At 34.6% G+C, this 21,994-nt stretch overlaps 3 protein-coding genes and 1 pseudogene across 3 annotated transcripts; all 4 read left to right on the forward strand.

Annotated features, from left to right (window-relative positions):
- The first annotated feature begins 8,745 nt into the window (after window positions 1–8,745).
- On the forward strand, window positions 8,746–10,620 carry LOC120166468 (annotated as a pseudogene).
- Window positions 10,621–10,968: 348 nt separating this feature from the next.
- LOC120166454 lies at window positions 10,969–11,592 on the forward strand. The gene is made up of 2 exons (XM_039175709.1): window positions 10,969–11,297; window positions 11,385–11,592. The coding sequence occupies exons 1-2, from the start codon at window positions 11,070–11,072 to the stop codon at window positions 11,523–11,525; spliced, it is 369 nt and encodes a 122-aa protein (XP_039031640.1). The 5' UTR covers window positions 10,969–11,069; the 3' UTR covers window positions 11,526–11,592.
- LOC120166569 (putative GATA transcription factor 22) lies at window positions 11,531–16,324 on the forward strand. The gene is made up of 4 exons (XM_039175806.1): window positions 11,531–11,626; window positions 13,312–13,359; window positions 15,751–15,900; window positions 15,983–16,324. Exons 1-4 carry the CDS (start codon window positions 11,531–11,533, stop codon window positions 16,322–16,324), a joined length of 636 nt encoding a protein of 211 aa, XP_039031737.1.
- Window positions 16,325–21,513: 5,189 nt separating this feature from the next.
- Window positions 21,514–21,951, forward strand: LOC120166452 (glycine dehydrogenase (decarboxylating), mitochondrial-like). Its single transcript, XM_039175708.1, has one exon. The coding sequence runs from the start codon at window positions 21,547–21,549 to the stop codon at window positions 21,913–21,915; it is 369 nt and encodes a 122-aa protein (XP_039031639.1). The 5' UTR covers window positions 21,514–21,546; the 3' UTR covers window positions 21,916–21,951.
- Window positions 21,952–21,994: the final 43 nt, after the last annotated feature.

A 21,994-nucleotide genomic window follows, 5' to 3' on the forward strand; every position in this document is an offset into this window, starting at 1 on the left:
GCTGCATATCTCCACAACTTCTTTACTGGGTATTATCTCAAACACTACTCTATCTCGAAGGTCTCCAAAGATCACAGAAAACTTGCAGATGAGTTTTCAAAAGTGAGTATTTTTGAAAAGACAAAAAAAACATGGGATGGGACAGACATTTTGCTTTGCATTATAGCATTGCTGTTTTGTACCAGTGTTTAAAGGAAGATGAAGTTTGATTCTTGATTAGTTACCAGCATTGGACATTTTATCCTGAGGTGTGTTTTGCTAGGACCAATCTATTTGCACAATCTTTCATATTTTTTTTGGTGTCGAGATTTTGGTGATGATCCTTGTTTATTGGACTTGGTTTCCCCTACTTGTTTCTTGCTTGCCTAATTGCGGTGAGATGTTGATGCTTGTGGTTGTTAGAATGTAATTAGATATAATAATAATTAGTTAAGTGGTTGTTCGTATTAGTTAAAAGTTTGATGTTAATTTGGATTATATAAACCCTGTACCGTAAAGCATTAAATATTATAGTCATTTGTTACTAATAATAAACTCATCTTTCTATCCTCTCCTTTGTAACCAAAATCCCTAACTTACAAACACTACAGCCGCTCGCCTCTTCTCCTCCTCATACACTCCGATCACAGGTCGTTCTTCGTTCCATGCCATCAATGGCACTTTTCTCACAATGCTGGCCAGTTTTGCTGGTTTCTGAACTCAATTTGGAATTTCAAGATATGTTCTTTTACAAGGCTTCTTCATTGATTCAATTTCTTGATAGACTTATCTCTTAAAAATGATGTTGCTTTTGATTTTAGTGTTTTACGGACAGATTGCAGACCCTACTGTAATGGCTGTAAAATTGTGGATTCGCTCAGAAGGATGGTAGGGACTAGGGAGATCGTGACTTCAAAATTTTAAATTTTCATATAATAAATATGTATTTTTTTATATATTTTATTAATAATTTATTTTTACCTATAAAATTTTATTAATTCATCTTTTTATATATATGATTGAACTGCTCACCATCCAATGTCGAAGCACAATCGTGTGCTTGAAAAAACCAAAGCATGAGTTGAAACCAGTTATAACCCTCCACGCCGCTTCACACTTTCACTGTCTTCCTCCTGTCAACGAGCCAAATCCTATATTACTTTATGCTTAACTACTTAACTACACCACAATTACAGTATTATTAGTAAGATTATGTGTTTATCATTCAACTTTTAAGAAAATACAACTCACCTGATTGAAGGAATTATTATTTTTTGAGGTCACGAGTTAAAGCAACGTTAGTTGATTTAACATTCATTGTCTGAAAGTATTTATAACAAATACTACTTTGAAAAAAAAAAAAACTTTTAAATCGTCTCGTTTTTGCTGTCACTGACGAAAGCCGGTAATGATCCATTGCCGATAAAAACGTCGATGTTGCTCGATACGCATGAAACCACGAATGGGTCGTAGGAGAAGGAAAGGTGTGAGTTTGAGTTTTTGGAGGAAATGGTTAGGTTGTAGACGGTTGAGAGATGGGAGGAGGAGGAGTCGGCGGTGGTCGTTAAGTTCAAGCGGTGGATACGGAGGGAAGCGAGTATAAATGAAGGTCGATGAGGACGGTAAAGTACGTAAAAGAGGGAACCGGTTACGGCTACTAATAACGCGAGGACGAGAATTATGAGGATGGTCCAGAAACAGCAGCACCAACAACAATTCTCACATAATTATATATAAACTATTTATTCATAAATATGAACATAAATAGACTAACTAAAATAAAATGACCCTAATTTACTATTACATACCATTGGAAAACAAATCCGATAAATCAACATACATATATAATATTCATGTCACTAATAAGTCAAAGATAAGATGCCTTACTGATACTGATATTATGAATGATTTTCTTAAAAGAGGTTCAAGAGGCTCCTCACTTCACGCTCATTTCTCTATCTGTACTTACGCATGAAAATCATCACGTGCTAAGAAAAACTTAGTGAGACAGTAATATAACTAAATTGATATAAAACATAAAATTCATAAAGTATTATAACATAAAACAATAATTTAAATAAACCATTAGAACTTTCAAACCGAGCTATTTAAACCGTTTTCTTCTTGAAAACTTGAAAAATCATATAAATCATCATCAAATATCATAAAATAATTCATAGTTTTTATTCGAACATTCTTCAGAACTTTCATTTCATATATTTTTTTTGGATAAGTAAAATTCTATTCATCCAAAAGAAAGCAGCAAAGTTGCTACAAGAAACTTTCCAAAACACTAGATTAGTCCCCAATCTAGGCACATCCGCCTATTTACATCATTCATCCTATTCATGCAACACCTATACAGTTTAATTTTAACAGCCTCGCTTATATTATTTACAATTGCATCAGTCAAACAAATCATCCCCTAAAATGCCTGTGATTACCTTCTTCCCAAATAAAATAAACAAACCCAATCCAAGCAAGCTTTAGAATATGAACTAAGAGGACTTACCCTTCAAATTCGAGGTCAATTCTTTTATAGCCCAATGTATATGTAAGAGAATACAAGGTACGTGAGTTGAACATAAGGTGCGCACTGGGCACTTCACAGTGCCAATTGTAATAATCATCATAAGATGCACTCCCAAGTGAAAATCATAACATAGGCACCAACGGTGCAGATCATAATGTACACGAATGTACCATAACTTAACTTGACTGAACTCAGCTTAATGGCATGCCAAATGTACGTGCGACTCTCAATGCAAAATACAATGGTCTTTTAAATCATATCATAATCATTTAATAATCAACATTTAAAAATTAAAATTATTTTTAATTCATCATCATAAAACATGAATTTGGACAGTTCATACCCTAAATCATTCATAAAACTTTATATAAACATTATGTAAATAATATGTATTTAAAATAGAAACATACTTTAAATAGTACGAGGTTGACTTATCACAAATCGTCCTCAATCAGAATAACTAAACAAACAAACTGTACTCACTTTGAAGCTTTATTTATAAGTCAAAATATAAGTCTCACTAAGGTTTAGATTTAATAATTTGCTTTCAATTACTTTAACTACATAATTTATTGAAATTTCATAATCTGACAGTTTTTACAATCTTCAAAGAAATATTATTTTGTATTAATCAATATACTTAAAAATTATTCCACTTGTATTAATGGAAACTAGACTCGAATACGTAACTATATAAAGCAATCATTCTAGTTCAACTTGTACAATTTATAGTGAATTTTCAAAGTTGACTTACAAAAGCTTTTTTGAGCAGAATCTGCTGTTCTGTTTTCTGACGTATCCTTAATTAAAAATTCATATATTTTTGTATACTCCTCGAAATCAATATCCATTTGTTTTAAATGAAACTAAATTGATATACAAATCCAATGGTATAGATATCATCCTCTAATCACTTCTTTATAATTTATGGTGGGTTTTTAAACTTACTGTTTGAATCATAATTTCTAGGCAGTTTTCCTTAATTAGCATCCTTAGCTTATTCCATAATTCTATTAGCTTACCAAATGAACATATACGCATGAATCACAAATCACATATTATTTAGGAGTCACTTCTTACCGTAGTAACTCCGTCACTGGCTCATCGCAAACCAATGTTCGTTCGATAACATAAATATAAATTAAATATGCACTCACCTTTGCCTCGCTATCGAATCTTCTCTACGATAATCTTCTCAATGTCGTACTTTTCCTTCCCTTTCAAATTACATAAATCACTAGATTTATCGTGGTCTGACGACTCCATAAAATAATATAAATTATTCAAACTATATGTTAGTATCGAACTAACATAATCTAAGCTTAAATATAAAATTCAATAGAAATAAAATTGACACTTAAATCGATATAAAATTAAATCATGTTTTCCATCAAAATTTCAAACTTCTCAAATATGCTCATTCGATTCCATAAATATTTATTTCCTTCATCAATTCTTTAACTTTTTCCAATTGCACAATCAAGCCACTAATTATGAATTCTTTCTAGAATTCACCTTAATTTTTCCATTAAATTCATAATGATCCTTCATCATTATGATCATTGCATATTAATTACTAAAATTTCCAGCAACTTAAATATATACTCAATTCAATACTTTAACCTTCAAAAACTTGCAATTTTATTCTCTATTTCCTTAGACTTTTCAAATTCAACCACCCACTTAATAATATTGCAATTTGATCCCAAATCCAATATTTAAACTTAAAAATCAACATGCTGAAATAAATTTTCAGCATTGAAATTTCATACTAAAATAATACCATCATATTTGAAAATTCACAATTAAGTCTCAACTTTTGTGACTATTTGAATTCCATCACCAAATTTATCCAAATTTGCACTTTGATCCCAAATTACTTATTTAACTTAAAATTCAACATTGAACTACAATTATCACATTTATGCAATAATATCCTACAATTCTCAAAACTTATAAATTATTAGCCCTTTTACTATCTCAAGATTCCAAATTAATCCAAATTGATCTCCAAATCATATAAAACACTTCTAATATCAATTCTAGACCATAGGAAAATTTATAACATTTCCCCCAAATTTATTCCCCTATGGAAGAATATAATTAATATACGTGGACTTGATTTTTATTGAATTTCAAGCATGAATTCAATCTCCTATGATCAAATTCATGCAATTTCAATCATCATAACATCAAATTAAATCCAATTTCAACCAATTTCCATAAACCCTAACTTGACCAAATTGATTATAAGCATTTCTACTTGATTTTAATCATCACAAAGGCTTGTAAATTATTCTACAACACTAATAACATAAATACCATCCTTTAATTCTTCAAAATCGAACATGTTATTCATGAACCATAATCATGAACATCATCATCCAAACATATTTTCCATGAACTATTTATACCAAATGATAGAGAATTTCAAGTAGATTAATTCTATATCTAATAGCTTAATCCAAAAATCAATCGAATAAGCTTAAAAATGAAATAATTTTTTTCTTACCTAGCTATGGTGGTTCACGTTTTGGGGCTGGAAGATGCTGTAAATTTCTGTTTTTTTATTCAATTAATATCATATTACACTCGGCTTTATCTAATATAAATGAATGTAAAATTCAATTAATGTGAAATTATCAGTTTGCCCTTAATGAAACATGATAATTTCAACTTACCATTGGAATATCTTCCATTTTAATATTCCAAAGTCAAATATGAACAAATAAAAATCAACTTTCCACCTTTTCCCTTGCATTTTTTTGAAAATTACAATTTAGTCACTAAATTTCACAATTTTGGATTAACATGGAAAATCGACCTTAATTTCACTGACTCATGTTAAATTTCACTGTTCTAAATTATGAAAATAATATTTCCAACCTTTATCTAGCATCCTTCAAATTTTTGTGAAATTTGAGTTTAATCCGATTATCCGATTTATATATCGAACTTTATCGCTTTATAGCTTTTAACACAAATCTCGTACCGAAAATCTGATTACCAAGGAAATTCTTGTTTTAGTCTAAACTGTTCATTTACAGGCTAAAATATATAACTGTCAAAATTACAATTTGTGTCCCTAAAGTTTTATAATGTTTATACTTTAGCCACCAAACTTTCAAAACTTATATTTTAGTCACTAACCAAAATTTGGGGTATTACAAAAGAAATGTTTCAACATTAAAAAATCAAAGTGAATATGAATAATTAAATTTAGAAGGATTTTAGAGAGTTTTGCAAAAGCTGAAGAATATTTTTTTACTTTTTAAAAAATATATATGAAATGTTATAACACTATTAATAATAACTAAAATAGGAATAATATTAAAAGTTAAATTATCATTTTGAGAAAAGAATAAAGTGATAAAAATAAAAATCCGGATTTAAGTCCAACAATTACTCCATTAATCGGAGGATCTTCCTAATTAATATATTTTCTTAAAAAAAAGGGGGATGTCGCAAGTATAGACGGTAGATGGAAATAATTTAGTAGATTTCATGTGATACCCACTTTAATTGGATCGATATCTATATAAGTTTAGCAGATAGTGGTCGGATGCGAGTGTAAAAAGTCATACTCGTCGTAGGTAGTGGGTAGGTGATGGGTTTGAGACCCTATATGCCACATCCATCCACTGTGCATCCTCCCGTTATACATTTGCTAGCCCACTAACTACCCACCATATAAATTTTGGATCATTATGAATTTATGTATAATTTTACATATTAACCTGTGAATTTTAAGATTTTATAGGACATGACTTGTAATTTGATCAAATGATAGGTATAAATATTTTTAGAATTGACGACCGTCGTTTCTCCTATCTTAAATTGGTGGGTATAGACGAGTACAAATGAGTACGAGATGAGTGATGGGTATCCAGTCGGGTGGATTTGAGAATGTACTCACACAAACGGGTGTGGATTTAAAAATTTTACTCATCGTAAGTGGTGGATACAAAAATTATAAGTGAATATAAGGATGGGGAAGAGATACCGGCACTCGCTGCGCCCCACCGTTTGCCATCCTAGTGGCAAGAGGAAGATCTAACTCAATTTTCATGCCCGACTTTTCTTCTTTCTCGTACCAAATCACTAGTATGGCGTGTTTGCTTTATTATTTCACTAAATATCGTTGCAATTTCTATTGGTACAAAATGACCCAAGTCATTTTATTGGGTGCACAATATAATATAGTGCGCCACTTTCCGCACATGCATATGAATCATATACATGTGGGTATAACAATATATAACAAGGTATACGGGCAAGACCGCATTCCAAATTTGTCTGAAAACCGATTTGCATGCGAAGAACATGTCTGTCATCTAAACGCTCCACTCGTCCTATATAAGCATGTGCCCCAAATTTGAAAATTTCCCTTTTAATGTTTATTTCCCGTCCCATGATCACATAGTTGTTGAAGACATTCATTAGGAGTTTGACATTACGAGATGAAATAATAGGATTGCAAGTTCCACACGATACCAAATATTTTAGGTAAACCACAATGTGCAATTGAGAAAATTGCAACACCAATCAAAGCAAATATTTTATCTTCCGACTTTTAAGCATTTGAAAAATGTGTAAAAGACAAGGCCTCAATGGTGGTTTTGCCGAACATTTTGTGTTACGGGATGAATTCTAAAATTAAAAATAGATTATCAATAAAAAAATATGTACGAGTATATATCTAAAGTTTTTAGTGTAATATAGTAATATTACCAAAAAATATATGTAAAGTTGTCTAATATAGTGATATGTACAAGTATTATCAGAGTTTAGGGGTGATAAAATTTCTTTATTAATTAAATTTTTTCTCCGCTGTCCTATCTAGTTTAACGGTTAATGTTTAATTTTTTTAATAAAATAATTAAATCAATTTTTAAGGGTAAAGTACACAAATGGTCCTACGACTATAGAATATTCTATTATTAAGTTTCTCGACTATTAAATTTACAAAATGATCCTCTAACTATAGAATGTTGATTTGTTAAGTCACTCGGCTATTAAAAGTTATAAAATGGTCTAAACTTGTTCTAAACTTATCATTTTTTATTAAAAAATGGTGGTTGTCTAAGTTGGACCTTAACATGATCAGTGGCGGATATATAAATATTTTTTAGGGTGAGCACACGCTTACTAATTATTGATTTTTCAAGATGGGCACCCATAGTAAAATGGACAACTAATATAAAGAAATTCATAATGCCCACCCTGGTTATGCTTTGCATCCGTCGCTGAACATGATGACTGAGATATGATAGTCGTTTGAGATTCTAGTATTAGATTTTATTATATTACAATCAACATGTTAATGTTTAACTCAGAATACCATAAACTTTTTTAGCAAAAAAGGACTACTAGTTTGGAACATAATGAATAGTTAGATGAACATTTTGTAACTTTTAATATTTGAGGGACTCAACAAAGTAACACTATATAGTCAAAGGACCATTTTGTAACTTTTAATAGTTGAGGGACTCAAGAGGACCATTTTACAACTTTTAATAGTCGAATGACTTAATGAAATAGTATCTTATAGTCGGGGACCATTTGTGTTCTTTACCTTTTTTTAAATAACCAAAATAAAATCGTTTAATTGGGTCAAATTAGTTTAGGGTAATCTTCATATTTAGTACTCTATCTATCACTTTTGTTTTGTTTTGGTCATCCAACTATTATTTTTTTTAAATCTACATAACATTATGTTTTGGTTTCATTCTGGTCTCTTGCTGTTAAAAAATTAACATAACTACTGACATGATATTTTTCTAAATTTTTCCCCAATGATGACATGACATTACCTTATGGTGGTAGGTCAACATCACCGTTAATTTTTTAACAATAGATGATCAAAACGAAACACTAGGTATGATTTGGAAATAAAAATAGTTGAGTGATTGAAACTAAACAAAAAAAAGATACTTATGATTTTAAATGTGTAATTTACCCATTATTTTATCCTAAAAATTGACAAAGCTGAATAAATGTTGTCGTGCTAGTACAGAGAAATAAATGTCGACATGGTGGAACTTATATGTTACCACACGATCGTAACTAGTACCGTGCACGCCATCTCTTTCGATGAACACGTACGGTTTCGTCAAACAATGTCGACACCCTCACCTTATTTCTCTGCATCTTCCCAACTCTGTTTTCTCATGCATGCGTATGTCGCGCCATATAATACTCCCATGTTAACATCATAATTCATCCATCAATCTTCCGTCTATTTTCTTTTTTTGTTGGTCTTTTAATCACGTAAACCTGAAAGAGTTTCACAATCTTTATACAATCCAACGATCATCACTGTATAAATATTTATTCCTTTTTATGCTTCTTCAAGTGCAGGATAACACTCGAGAGATTGCGGGTTTTCTTCTTTATTTCTTGTTTTATCAGGATAAGGGAAATGCTTTTCCTTGATTATTCCGGATCAAAGATTAGGTTATTCTCTGGTAAGTTTCAATACATTTTGTTTGTTTTCTCGTTTCTGGGGATCGTTGACTGCTGGAAATTGGGGAACTTTCGATGAAATAAATAAAAATGACGAAATCATTTATTTTGATTTCTGGGATTTAGTAATTGATATTGATTGATTAAATAAATTAAAGATTGAAATGTAAAAGATGTTAGTGCTATTAGAGAAAGGATCAGGGTAACATGTATTTATATATATATATATATTGAACCAGGTAATATAATATAATACTACTTAATTGGGGGGAAAACAGAGTCCCTTTTGCAGATGATTACCGATTCAATGAGCAACACAAGATGTAAGTCCTCGGAGCCAGAGATTTGTCGAGACGAGTCAGCCGCGTTGAAGTTAAAGCCCATAGCTATAGCCTCGATCCTCGTGGCTGGTGTGGCCGGCGTTGCTATTCCACTCATCGGCAAGCACCGTAGGATCCTCCGCACTGATGGAAGCCTCTTTGTTGCCGCCAAGGCCTTTGCAGCCGGCGTAATTCTAGCTACTGGCTTCGTCCACATGCTGGCGGATGGTACTGAAGCTCTCACGGATCCTTGCTTGCCAGAACAACCTTGGTCAAAGTTTCCATTTCCAGGCTTATTTGCAATGATTGCTTCTTTGCTTACTTTGCTCGTAGATTTTTGGGGACTCAGTATTATGACAGGAAACAAGGTTTGGCTAGAGGAAGTAGGGAAAAGCAAGGTCGGGTAGGGTTATTAGGGACGGATTCGGAGTCCGGGATTGTACCCCTTTTGGAAGGGAAGGATTCGTCTGTTAAGGTTTTTGGGGCAGAGGAAGATGGGGGCATGCACATTGTTGGGATGCATGCACACGCTGCACATCATAGACATAGTCATCCTCATGGGCAGGATGCCTGTGAGGGACAAGGTCATAGTCATGCACATGACCATGACTCTGGAGACGATGACGACGATAACGGAGTGAGGCACGTCGTGGTTTCCCAGGTCATTGTGGTGAAAAACTGTTGCATCATTCTTTTATCATGATCGTTTATAAGAACTGTGCTCATGATGTGATGTTTCTTGTGGATTGTAGCAGATTTTGGAGCTTGGGATCGTTTCGCACTCGGTTATCATCGGCCTATCACTAGGGGTTTCCCAGAGTCCATGCACAATAAGACCTCTAATTGCAGCATTATCGTTTCATCAGTTCTTTGAAGGGTTTGCACTGGGAGGCTGCATCTCCCAAGCTCAATTCAAAACGCTATCAGCCACAGTCATGGCATGCTTTTTCGCGATGACGACCCCTATTGGAATTGGCATCGGAACTGCCATCGCTTCATCCTACAACTCTTACAGCCCTGTAGGTTTGATCACGGAAGGCATCTTAGACTGTTTGTCGGCTGGAATTCTGGTTTACATGGCTTTAGTAGATCTAATTGCAGCTGATTTTCTGAGCAAGAGGATGAGCTGCAATTTTAGGCTTCAAGTTGTATCTTACTTCATGTTATTCCTAGGAGCTGGTATGATGGCTTCCCTTGCAATCTGGGCCTAAAATTGTTGTAACCTTGATGGATGATCCTCACAATCATTACCTCATGTGTAGTTCAATTGATATATCTTTTATACATGGAAGAAATGGCCAAAGCCTATAAATTGTGTTCAAATTGCTTTACAGGGAAGGCAGGCGGGCTAGGTTGTAATGAATCTCTCTTTTTTCCTTTGCAATTAGAGTAATTTTTTTCCCTTTTAAAAGTGAAACGTCACTGCATGTGAAAGGCAGACCAAAGGAACATAAAGATGCTCGAATTAAGCCATGATGTCTTGTCCTGCGAGGTAGGTTTGTTTCTTAAAGCAACCTCCTTCTGCAGTAATTGTTGTTTCTTCCGTTTTATCTTTAGCATAATTAAAACAATGTTTGCGGTAGTTGATGTTCAACTTAATACCATCCTCTCCTCATATTATAATCGGAGGAAAAAAAAAGCCATTCTCTTCATCCAACTTGGCATCACATCTTCCGGTTTCCAACGTGTTGCCTTTTTCGCTTCAGTCTACATATTTCGTCATTGTCTTGCAACCCTTTGACATACAATTAACGAAAACTCAAACAGAATTAATGATGCTGATAGGAAGAGGAAAAGAAGACCGGAAGTCACGGGAGACTGAACTTTCCGGAGACGTTTCAGGGAAGCTTGACGTCTTGTTGATGGACTCCGACGACGGAAACGAGCTCTCCTACGAGGGTCTGGTCGAAGAAGAAAAAGTAGAGGAGATAATGCGAGAGCTTTACAAAGAGATTACACCACCTACTACCTCTTCATCCAACACTTATCCGCCAACAACAGTAACTCTTCCGTCACTTTCTTCTTCTTCTTCTTTGTTGCCGCCGTTGTTGTCTTCACTGAAGTTCTTTCCCGTTAACGAAGTTAAGATCAGCGAGAGCTGCGGGGCTTCGATGTCCGACTCATCGTCCACGGTGATGGCTGGCATTGAATTCGTGGGACCCACCAAGAAGATGCCCAACGTTTGCCGCAGACCGGAAACTGGTCATCGGAGAACGAGTCGTGGATAATGAAAATGGGGTTTGACGATGATAACGATGTAGGGATAGCCGGAGGTGGTAAAGGAGAAGCAGACAAAATGGGGTTGACGATGACCAATGGCTGGCGTTATGTCATTCAAGATCTAACATATTTTTTTAAAATAAGATTCAAACCATTTTATAATTCCATAGTATAATATTTTTCTTTTGTATATATTATATAACTTATATTAGATAAATATTGAAAATATAGATAAAAATATTTGAGATACCTCTTAATTTCAAAAATAAATAATATATAAATTGATCTCTTTTAGTATAAATAAAATAATTTAACCTTTATCAATTTTGAAATTGAACAATCAAGGACAATAAATTAAGAGAATCACTTTTTTCGTTCATTTGTCATACTTATGATTGGTATAATAATAAATATAGCTATCAATATTGTTATATTATTTCATTTAATCATAAATAAAATTATTATCACTGCACCAAGTTTGGTAAATAGCAACACTTTTTGTGGCGTTTTTTAAGTAAACACCCACTAGTTTGCACATATTGCGGCGTTTATATAATAAACGCCACAAAGTGTTAACATTCACGGCGTTAATAGAAATATGCCGCAATTGTTCCCCCAATCCTCTCGGCCCTTCTGTTACCTTGTTTAAATCCCTAGTTTTTTTCTCATTTTTTCGCTGAATCTCACGGGTACTGCCTAATCATTGGTCTTCGTCATTCATCTCTCTCTCTCTTCGGCGTCACTTATAGGTACCGTATCTTCACCTCTTCTCTTCTCTCTTCGGTCCCAGTTTTAACACTGGGCTTTCTTATTTCATCAGTTTTTTTGGTCTTTTGCTTTATAGGTTATATGTGATTTTCACAAACTAACATAGCTTAGTGGTTTTCCTTCAACTTTGAGAGAAAGGTTTATGGAATCTCTTCACCCACTTGGCTTAATGGGTTTATGATTTGAGATTGAAAGATCCAACTTTTATTCCCAATCATCCATTTTGAAGCCAGATCTGTTTTAGGTTTAGTAGAATTTTGCTTTGCGGGAGGTGTAACAGTCAATGGATGTTGTCCATAATGACGTTAATGGACATGGAAATGAAATTTCAGGTACCAAAGATTCTCCGAAAGTTGAAGTTAATACTAATGGAGATGATAACACTACTTTTTTTTTAGGCTGTGGTTTCCCCCCCCCCCTTTTTTTCTTTCATATATTATCTTGTAAAGCTTTAACATGCTCCTAAATTTGTGTAAAAACAAGGAGAAACAAAAAATTTGTGCTTCGAATTGCATTTTAGATTAGTTCACATTTTTTTGGTTTGTAGATTTCTGTTGTCTACTGTTAAATGACGTGTTTTGCTTTTTAATGCATTGCATTTTAGAGAAAACAGCAGCTTTCAGCTAAAAGTAATACATTTATGTTGCACTGAATGCCCATAATTTTGCTTTTAGTTTCAGCACACATTTACAACTGTTACACCTATTGTAGTGATTTTGCAATTTTCAACTTTTATTTGTGTATTTCAACTTTGATACAAGTTGCAACACACTTTTATATTTAGTTTTGATGGATCTATTCTATCCGCTCTTCCTTATCTCTCTCCTTGCTTTTTCACAGTGGTTATCATTTCCTTTGGAATTAGGTTCTATTTGGTTAATAATGTGAACTTTAGTATTGAGCTGAATCCATTGTTAGGTTAATAGTGTGAACTTTAGAATTGAGCTGAATCTTTATTTTAATAGTGTGAACTTTATAACTGAGCTGAATCCTTTGAGTCTGATATAGCCTCTTAATTATCTGCAGGGAATTCCAAAGGTTGAGCCGAACAGTGATTTGCAACATCGTGTTGAGGTAAGTTTATACTAGTGAGGTCTCTTAAGTCTTATACTAGTGAAGTCTCTCAAGTCTTATATAATTAACACTGCTACTGCCGAATAGAAATTCTGCTGGAGGGATTTTTATAATTTTGTTTCTGAATTTCTATGGTTGCTGACTACTTTTGTGGACATTTATATAAAATTTTAGGGTTTTAGTGTTCATGATTTTGATATTTGGATTTAATTACAAATGAAGCTTTCAAATGAGCTTGATTCATTGGCATTGACTACAAAGAAACTTAGCCGTGACATTAACTAAGGCGAGATTGAAATTCTAACTGTATTTTTACTCAATTCACTTATTCAAGTAAGTTTAGTTTATTTATTTTATGTATATAAATTACATGTTACAATACTACTTTATCAAGGTTCATAATGTTTAATGGCATTCACAACTTTGAGCTTCACAAATGGAGTTATGGTCAACAAAGTGCCTCTGAATGAGAAACCACTGTTAACTTTGTTGGTTCTTTTAATTGCTTCTAACAATATAGTTTGTTGTTAACTTTGAGCTTCACAAATGGAATGTTCTAATATTTGACAGTTGGAAACTTTCAAGCAGCAACTGGTCATCCAATCATTGTTAAATTAGTAACGATTGAGTTACATGAGAAAAGTGGATATATGATTTTAGGAGTGGCAAATTTGTGATTTAGTCTTACAGGGAATCATTTTGTATACGAACTTATGGACATATAATTTTAGGAGTACCATGTAATTGTTTTAGATATGTTCTCATGAAGTGTTCTGAAATTTTTTGCTTCATATTTTTCTGTACCTCTAATTGTTTTGGATTTGACGATGAAATGAGGGCAGTGGTTGCAACAAATATGGAAGCGGAAGAATCAACTGAAGTTGCATATCAATGCTCAAAATTGCTACTAGAAGATTTTTTTTTTTTAAATTGAAAGAGAAAGAACCTAAACTAAATTCTAGTGAACAATGTTGAACTATGTTACATTTCATTTTAATTTATAAATTTTGATTTATTTTTCTACATAATGTGTCGTAAATAAACTTTAAGTTTATTTATTAGATAATGCCACATGTTCTTTTGTGGCGTATTGTGAAGAAAACGATATTAATGGCGTAAACATTGCGATGTTTGTAAAGAAAAAGTCGCTAAATATCATAACATATGTTTGATAACATAAATGCCACTAAAGATAAGGTATTTAGTGGCGTTTTCTTATAAATGCCGCTATATAGCTTCACTTTTTGCGGCGTTTATATGAAAAATGCCGCTGTAGAGCTTGACTTGTTGACGCTTTTTCTCGCACCGGGAAAGCTTTTAGCGGCGCTTAAAAACGCCGCTAAAAACCTGTTCATAGTATCTAAGAACAATTAGGTTAAGAACTATAGTTAGAAGACGTACTAGTTGTGGTTTCATTAATAGATTATATGATGATAAACAACAACAATTTAAATATAAGAAATGCATAGTATATATTTTAATGCTGAGTAAGAAATAAAATAAAAAATTAATATGTGGACCAGTAATATGTATACCATCAAGTCTATATACAATACAAACATGGACTAGTATAAATCATAAAAAAATATATAATACTTATATATCTAAAATTTATCTAATCCCAGACCATTTTCATGCATACAACACAGGAGTGATTCACAACACTCTACGTAGCATGTCTTTTCATCATTAAAAAAATTAAAAGTGAGGATTTATCCCCAAAATTTATATATCACTCAAGTTTTGCCTGCTCACCTTGAACCAAATATCATCGTAAGCGTCCTACGTTGAAATGACTTGACCTGAAACCTTGTCATCGAATGTTGTAAGGCTGTCAAGGGTTGGCGATTTTCGCTTGTTTATCCAAGTTATCTTTGTGTACTTGATACAATAAAATCTCGTATTTTCTTTCTTAACGTGTATACATGATGATCGTCCTCTACCATCGACCTTGTTTCATCTCTCCTAGTGAATTATCTGAATCATAAGTTTCTTAATTTTGATAAAAGTTTATTGATCCAACCTTGAAATATACAGAACAGAAACGTGTGTGAGCAGAAGGGACATATGCAGAAAACAGATCGTATTGGATCTGCAGATTCAGATACGAGCAACAACTAGGTTGATTATTGGAAATATAAACACATATTTATTACTATATTTTTATGCTCCTCTTGGTGTTACTTGTAAATAACCGAGGATCAAAATGAACAACAGCATCTTCAGCTTTTTCTTTCACTTCCCCAAATTACTGCTTCTCCTTCATCTGCTGATCTCGAGGCAAGAACATACTGCTTGTCGTCTTCACTTCAATCAGCGGCGGTACATGGAGACTATGGAAGTACAAGTGATAATAATGGATCATCATCCCTGATATGAATGTCTTTCAAGATGATGAGTAATAATGATAAGTTTCCATGTACGGTTCATAATGGCGAAGAAACCAATTGCTTCAGTAACACTAATAACGCCACTAGAGCCTGCTCCGACTGCAACAAAACCACTACTCCTTTGCGGAGAAGGGGCTCTCGAGGTCCCAAGGTAAAGTTTATTTAGTCGCTTTACCCCTATGTCATGCATACATGAAGTTTACTAATATCGTTGAAGGTGAAAACTTGGGCAGTCGCTTTGCAATGCCTGTGGGATTCGTCAAAGGAAGGCGAGACGCGCCCTGGAAGCAGCGGCAAATGGGGCGGCTGTGGTGACTGATGCAGCGCCTTTGAAGATCAAGGTACACGGAAACAAGGAAATGAAGAAATCGCGTAGGGTATACAAGAAACAGCTGAAGAGTAATTCAGGGAATAACTGTCTCCATGCTGAGATGGAGAGGCAGAAGAGGCTTTGCTTGAAGGAATTTGGTTTAAGTTTGAGCAGGAACTCGGGTTTGCGGCGTGTGTTCCCTCGGGACGTGGAAGATGCTGCAATCCTCCCAATGGAACTATCTTGTGGCTTTTCTCACAGTTGATTTTGTTTTTACTACCCAATAAATTTTTTAGCTTTTATGACAGGATTAAAGACTGGTCGTATGTATGTAGACAAAACAATTAACATTGTAAGTTATATATGTTTATTATTTGATAGCTTTTTAAAATCAGTGGATAATACAATCTTAATTCACGAAATATAATATTATATCAATACAAATCAATTTACTTTTTTTTAATGATAATGAGGAGTAATCCAGAAAATTACTTCATTACACTGCTATAAGGAGGACCTAGAAAATCTCTAGTCATAATACCATCAAGCTGATCCGGTGGAGAGTCGAGGACTGCAAGAGCACCATCAGGAGGAACATCATGCTTGGCAATGAAATCAGCATCATAATTTGCTTCTCGGTTTATCACATCGAATTCGACAAACCATTCTCGATGGCAAAGCTTATCAATGACACAAACCAGGGAATATGGACCGCTGCGCGTGGCATTCTTAATAAGGTGTTGAGCATCTGTATTATCCATTTGAACGAGAACACGTCGAAGCCATTTGACCAAGCAAGGGAGAGACCTTCGAAGACACCCCATAGCTTAGCTTGGAGGACGGAGGATTAGCCTATAATTTTATTGAACGCCAGAAGGAAAGATCCATTGTGATCACGAAAACCCCCGCCAATGGAAGCCAAACCAGATCAGTGTGAAACCGCAACATCAGAATTAAGGCAGACCCAATTTTGAGGAGGAAGTTGCCATTGGACTTAGACAGTTCGGGCATGAGGGGTGCCAAGATCGGAGATTTTGATGCTGTGTATTGACATGCCCACCCCAAGCTACGGTGGAACAAGCTGTGATGACCAGAAATAGACCCTCGAAAAATAGCATCATTTATCCCTTTCTATGCTCGCCAAATGATGGAGGAGAAGAGAGTGTTCCAAGGGACAACATGGGGAGGAAACAAACTTTCTATATAGAGATTAATCTCGAGCCAATCCAAAAGAGTGAAATTAAAGAAATCAGGATGAGGGCTGTCATGGAGGAGCCAATTACAGAGGTTATGAACCATCGGACAGTCTCGGAGGATGTGCAGCAGGGATTCATTCGGATTAGAGCAAATGTGACAAGAAAAATCATTACTGAGGCCTTGTTTGCAAAGATTTTCATTTGTAAGATGTCTATCCAGAATAACAAGTCATAAAAAACATCTAACATGCTCGGGAACATCAAGTTTCCAAATCCGTTTCCATATCTGGTTCATTGTTGACCAATTAGTTTTTGTAAGGGACTTATAGGTTCTTTTGACAGAGAATGTACAATTATTTTTCTTCATTCCAATAGCAATTGTTTGAGCCATGAGCGCAATTAGGAGAAAACGTGCTTTGTAGAAGAGGAATGGCCTCACGAGCAAGGAGGTGATTGAGCAGATTCCAGTCCCAACAATTCTCAGCATCACATAAATCCTTCATCTTTAAAGTTAAGTCAACCGTAATGTTTGGATTCGCCCATTGGATAAGTTGCCCTAACTCGAGAACACAAATATCCGATCAGAAATTAATAGTGTTGCCATCATCGATGCACCAAGACAATCTCTTATAAAACAGGGGCCAAACATTCGCGATAGAACACCAAAAAGGAGAGCAGTTTGGCCGCGATATAAAGGACGGACAAGGTTCGATCATACGATACTTTTCTCGAAGAATGGTGGTCCAAAGCTTAGTCGGCGTTTGGACTAAAGAATTGCAATTCTTCATTAAAAAATAAGTATTTTGATGTCTGATATTCCTCAAACCTAGTCCTCCATAGGAATAAGGTTGACAAAGTTTATCCCAACTGACTAAAGAGAGACGGTAGGATCCTGAGCTTGAGACCCAAATAAATCGGTGAATTATAGCCTCAATTTTATCACATATAGCAGCTGAGAGTCGACAGGTTTACATGAGATAGGCCGAAATACTGAAAAGAGTAAACTTTGCTAAAGTAATACGACCGGCGAGAGAGAGAATGCTAGATGACCAACCATCAAGCTTCTTCAAACAAAATTCAATAACAAAATTGTATATGTCACTTTGGGCTCCACTAGCAACGAAAAAGTACTCCTAAATAGACCCACAAGATCAGTGACCGGCTGGAACCCGAACCGAGTGCTAATAGCGTGGATAGCAGCAACCGAAAAGACCTTTGTTTTTTGCTGGTTAACGAAATGGAGACAAAAAATGTTGAGCACATTTTCAGTAACTTCTGCATGGCCGAAATTAGCTTTGGCATAGATAATTAAATCATCTGCGAAAAAGAAATGGGACACACGAGTACCTCCACAGGCAAGTTGAAAAGCCGACCGCCGACCAATTTTCAGAGGCAGCAATATGGTTAATGTGATGGCTCAGTCATTACATAGTTAAGATGAAGAGATACGGTGATAAAGGGTCTCTTTGATGTATTCCTTTTTTAGACCAGAAGGAGCGATTGAGAGAACCATTCCACTGAACCTGCATGGAGGATAAAGTCAGACAATGCATGATAATCCGAATAAGAGACTCAAGAATACCCACATCATAAAGAGTTTCTGTGATGAAGTTCCACCAGAGACGATCAAAAGCCTTCGTCAGGTATACCTTAATGGTCATCCAACCAGTTTTACCCTTCTTGGCTTGCATAGAGTGAATAATTTCTTGGTTGATAATATTATTTTCAGAGATGCTTAGAGATTCGAGGAAGCTCGTCTGATGGGACCAATGAGATAAGGGAGAATGTGATGCAATTGACGAACTATTATCTTGGTAATGGTCTTGTAGAGAACCGAGCATAGGCTTATAGGCCAAAAATTGAAAAGAGATGATGAACTAGGGCACTTCAGAATCAGAGTCAGAATTGTTCGGTTGAAGAGAACCCCTATTGAAAACTGAAGAAACCATAGAGCAAACTAACTCTCCAACGATGTCCCAATTTGTTTTTGAAAAAAATGGGCATATAAACCATCTATTCCGGAAGCTTTGAGAGGAGCTATGTCAAAAAACGACATTCTTGATTTCATCATTTGCAATCTTGGAATTTTGGAGAATGTAATCAGCTTCAATGATTGGGGGGAGGTAATCCGTGAATGGGTAAGTACTCGTAGGAGAACCAGCTGAAGCAAAGAGATCTTCAAAAAAATCAGCAGCCCTATCCATCAGAATCTCAGGACTGTGAGATAATCACTACGTGTCGAGAATTTCACCAAGAAATAGTCATTCTCGATGTCGATGAGTTTGATGGGATGTAAAGGCTTCCAGATGCTAAGGATCCGGTTGTGGAGAGCAACGTAGCAAACTTTTCGGCCTAGAACCTTGACAACTAGGGTGAGTTTCATACTCTTTAGGGCAAGTTTTTGGACACGATCAAAAAAGTTGATGAACGAGATTCCATCCGTTTTGCCAACCCATACATCTTCATCAAGGAGATCAAAATCATCGTCGTCAAGGGGAATAAGGGGGCTCTTAATCAAGACCTGCAGAATCGTGCATCATCATGCCTTTGTAGAAAATTTAAAGGCTAATGTTTTGCAGAATCGTGCATCACCATGTCCAATTTAGTAGTAAACATGAACAATCAAAGAACATTTAAGCACAAAATAAACACTATTTAGTATACCTACATATTTTTGTTGTGTTAAACCTCATATGCATAGAAAGATTTATATTATTTAGCTTCAAAGAAATATCAATATTGTTAGGGACAGACGTATAATTTTATGTTAGGGGCGAACTTAAACTTAAGGGGGATGAACTAAAATTTCAGGGGAGGCGAACTAAAATTCTAAGAGGTGAAACAGATTTTCAATAGGAAATACATATATATATTTTTTTAATATATAGTAATTTTAAATTTTCAGGGGGCGACTGTCCCCACCCGCCCCCTCAGTCCATCCTCGAGTATTATTATCTGATTGATGCTGTGATACTAATGTTTTTTTAAATAACTTTAATTCAATAAATATTTAAATAAATAATTAAAAGGGTAAAGTCCGTAAATGGTACATTGACTATATGGTAGTGCTTTGTTAATTCATTTAACTATTAAAAGATACAAAATGGTCATCTGAGTATAGAATGTTACTTTGTTAAGTCACTTGACTATTAAAAGTTACAAAATAGTCACCTAACTATTAATTATGTTTCGAACTTGTCATTTTCTGTTAAAAATTTGGAGGCTCTATAGTCAGATGACCATTTTGTAACTTTTAATAGTTGATGGACTTAATAAAATAGTATCCTATAGTCGAATGACCATTTGTATAGTTTACACTAATTAAAATACATTATGATCTATACGTTAACTGCGACAGATTTTGGTTATTTAATGAGCCATAGGGAGGGTAGGGCTTACATTTCCGCATCCAAGGTCCATGGAAATTAATTCAAAAGCGCATAACTATTTAAGATATTTTGCACCATATGCTTCTGCAGCAAAGCCCGACAAACTGAAATCAATATGATCATAATCAAGTGCCTAATCACATTTAAAAATAAAGAATTTTTTTCCCATCTTTCGATACTTTTTATTAAAAAATTATAATATACAATCAATTGATCTTTATTTTTCTTTTATGTGTGGTTTGAGAATAGGATGGTTTCTAGAGGTAATGGGACTCCGCATACACCACAGTTAATTCTTTTAGTTTTTTGTATTTTAAACATGTGATGGTGGAGGGATAAGCTGATTGTGAAAGAGATTCTGCCACCATATAAGCTTCACTTGAAAACAAGGTACAATCTTTTTTTAAACAAAAATAGATAATTTTTTCTGGGTTTGTTTGAATAAGAGGGATGAGATGAATTGTGATCCACTGAATCTCAATCTGTTTTCCATGCCATTCATTTTTTCCGGAGATTTGTGATGTTTTTATTTGCTGAGTATGATATGTATTATCCTCGTGAAAAAAAATATCTTTTCCTACTTAGGTGTAAAGTCACTCACCACCCACCACTTACCATGCTTTTGAAGCCCACAAATTTCCTTTTATTTTTCTCATGAAAATTAGATCTTTATTATCTTTTAGATTTCATTCATGATTTAAATGCAACCATATATACGATTTGCTATATATATGTATATATATACATACAAATATCACTAACAACAGTCCACCAGCCTTCTTCAAAAAATAAGCCTTTTAGCCTCTTTTCCGCAACGACCCAAGTTTCCATTTTTCTTCTTGTTTGCATTTCTTTTACCAAAACTTGTTAAGAAAAAGTAAAAAAAGAAAAACTCTTGTTTCATGGAGCGTGCGAGGAAGGTGGCTAACAGGGCAATCCTGAAACGCTTGGTTAATGAATCCAAGCAATCACGCAATGGTGAAATAAACAGTAGATCACCAGTTTCGTACACTCCTTCAAGGTATGTGTCTTCACTGTCACCATTTGGTTCTAAGAATTATAGCCGAACAGATTTATTAGGTGGTAGAAATGTGTCGAACCATGTTGGTTTCGGTGCTGGGTCACAAATTCGATCCATTTCTGTTGAGGCGTTGAAATCAAGTGATACTTTTCCCCGCCGTCATAACTCTGCTACCCCCGAGGAGCAGACCAAGATGGCCGAGTCATGTGGATTTAATAGCCTTGATGCTCTCATCGATGCAACTGCCTAAGGCTATACGCCTTGATTCCATGAAGTTTTCCAAGTTTGATGAGGGGTTAACTGAGCCAAATGATTGAACACATGAAAAT

Source organism: Hibiscus syriacus, unplaced genomic scaffold (assembly GCF_006381635.1).
Source record: "Hibiscus syriacus cultivar Baekdansim isolate YM2019G1 unplaced genomic scaffold, ASM638163v2 tig00111640_pilon, whole genome shotgun sequence".
Classification (NCBI taxonomy): Eukaryota; Viridiplantae; Streptophyta; class Magnoliopsida; order Malvales; family Malvaceae; genus Hibiscus; species Hibiscus syriacus.

Bases quoted from the DNA above. Each gene is read 5' to 3' on its own strand.
- LOC120166454 (XM_039175709.1), top strand. From the start codon at position 11,070: ATGATGCTGATAGGAAGAGGAAAAGAAGACCGGAAGTCACGGGAGACT. The intron at 11,298-11,384 runs GTAACTCTTCCG...AACGAAGTTAAG, and splicing joins ACACTTATCCGCCAACAACA to ATCAGCGAGAGCTGCGGGGC.
- LOC120166569 (XM_039175806.1), top strand. From the start codon at position 11,531: ATGGGGTTTGACGATGATAACGATGTAGGGATAGCCGGAGGTGGTAAA. The intron at 11,627-13,311 runs GTCATTCAAGAT...AATTATCTGCAG, and splicing joins TGACCAATGGCTGGCGTTAT to GGAATTCCAAAGGTTGAGCC. The intron at 13,360-15,750 runs GTAAGTTTATAC...ATGTCTTTCAAG, and splicing joins ATTTGCAACATCGTGTTGAG to ATGATGAGTAATAATGATAA.
- LOC120166452 (XM_039175708.1), top strand. From the start codon at position 21,547: ATGGAGCGTGCGAGGAAGGTGGCTAACAGGGCAATCCTGAAACGCTTG.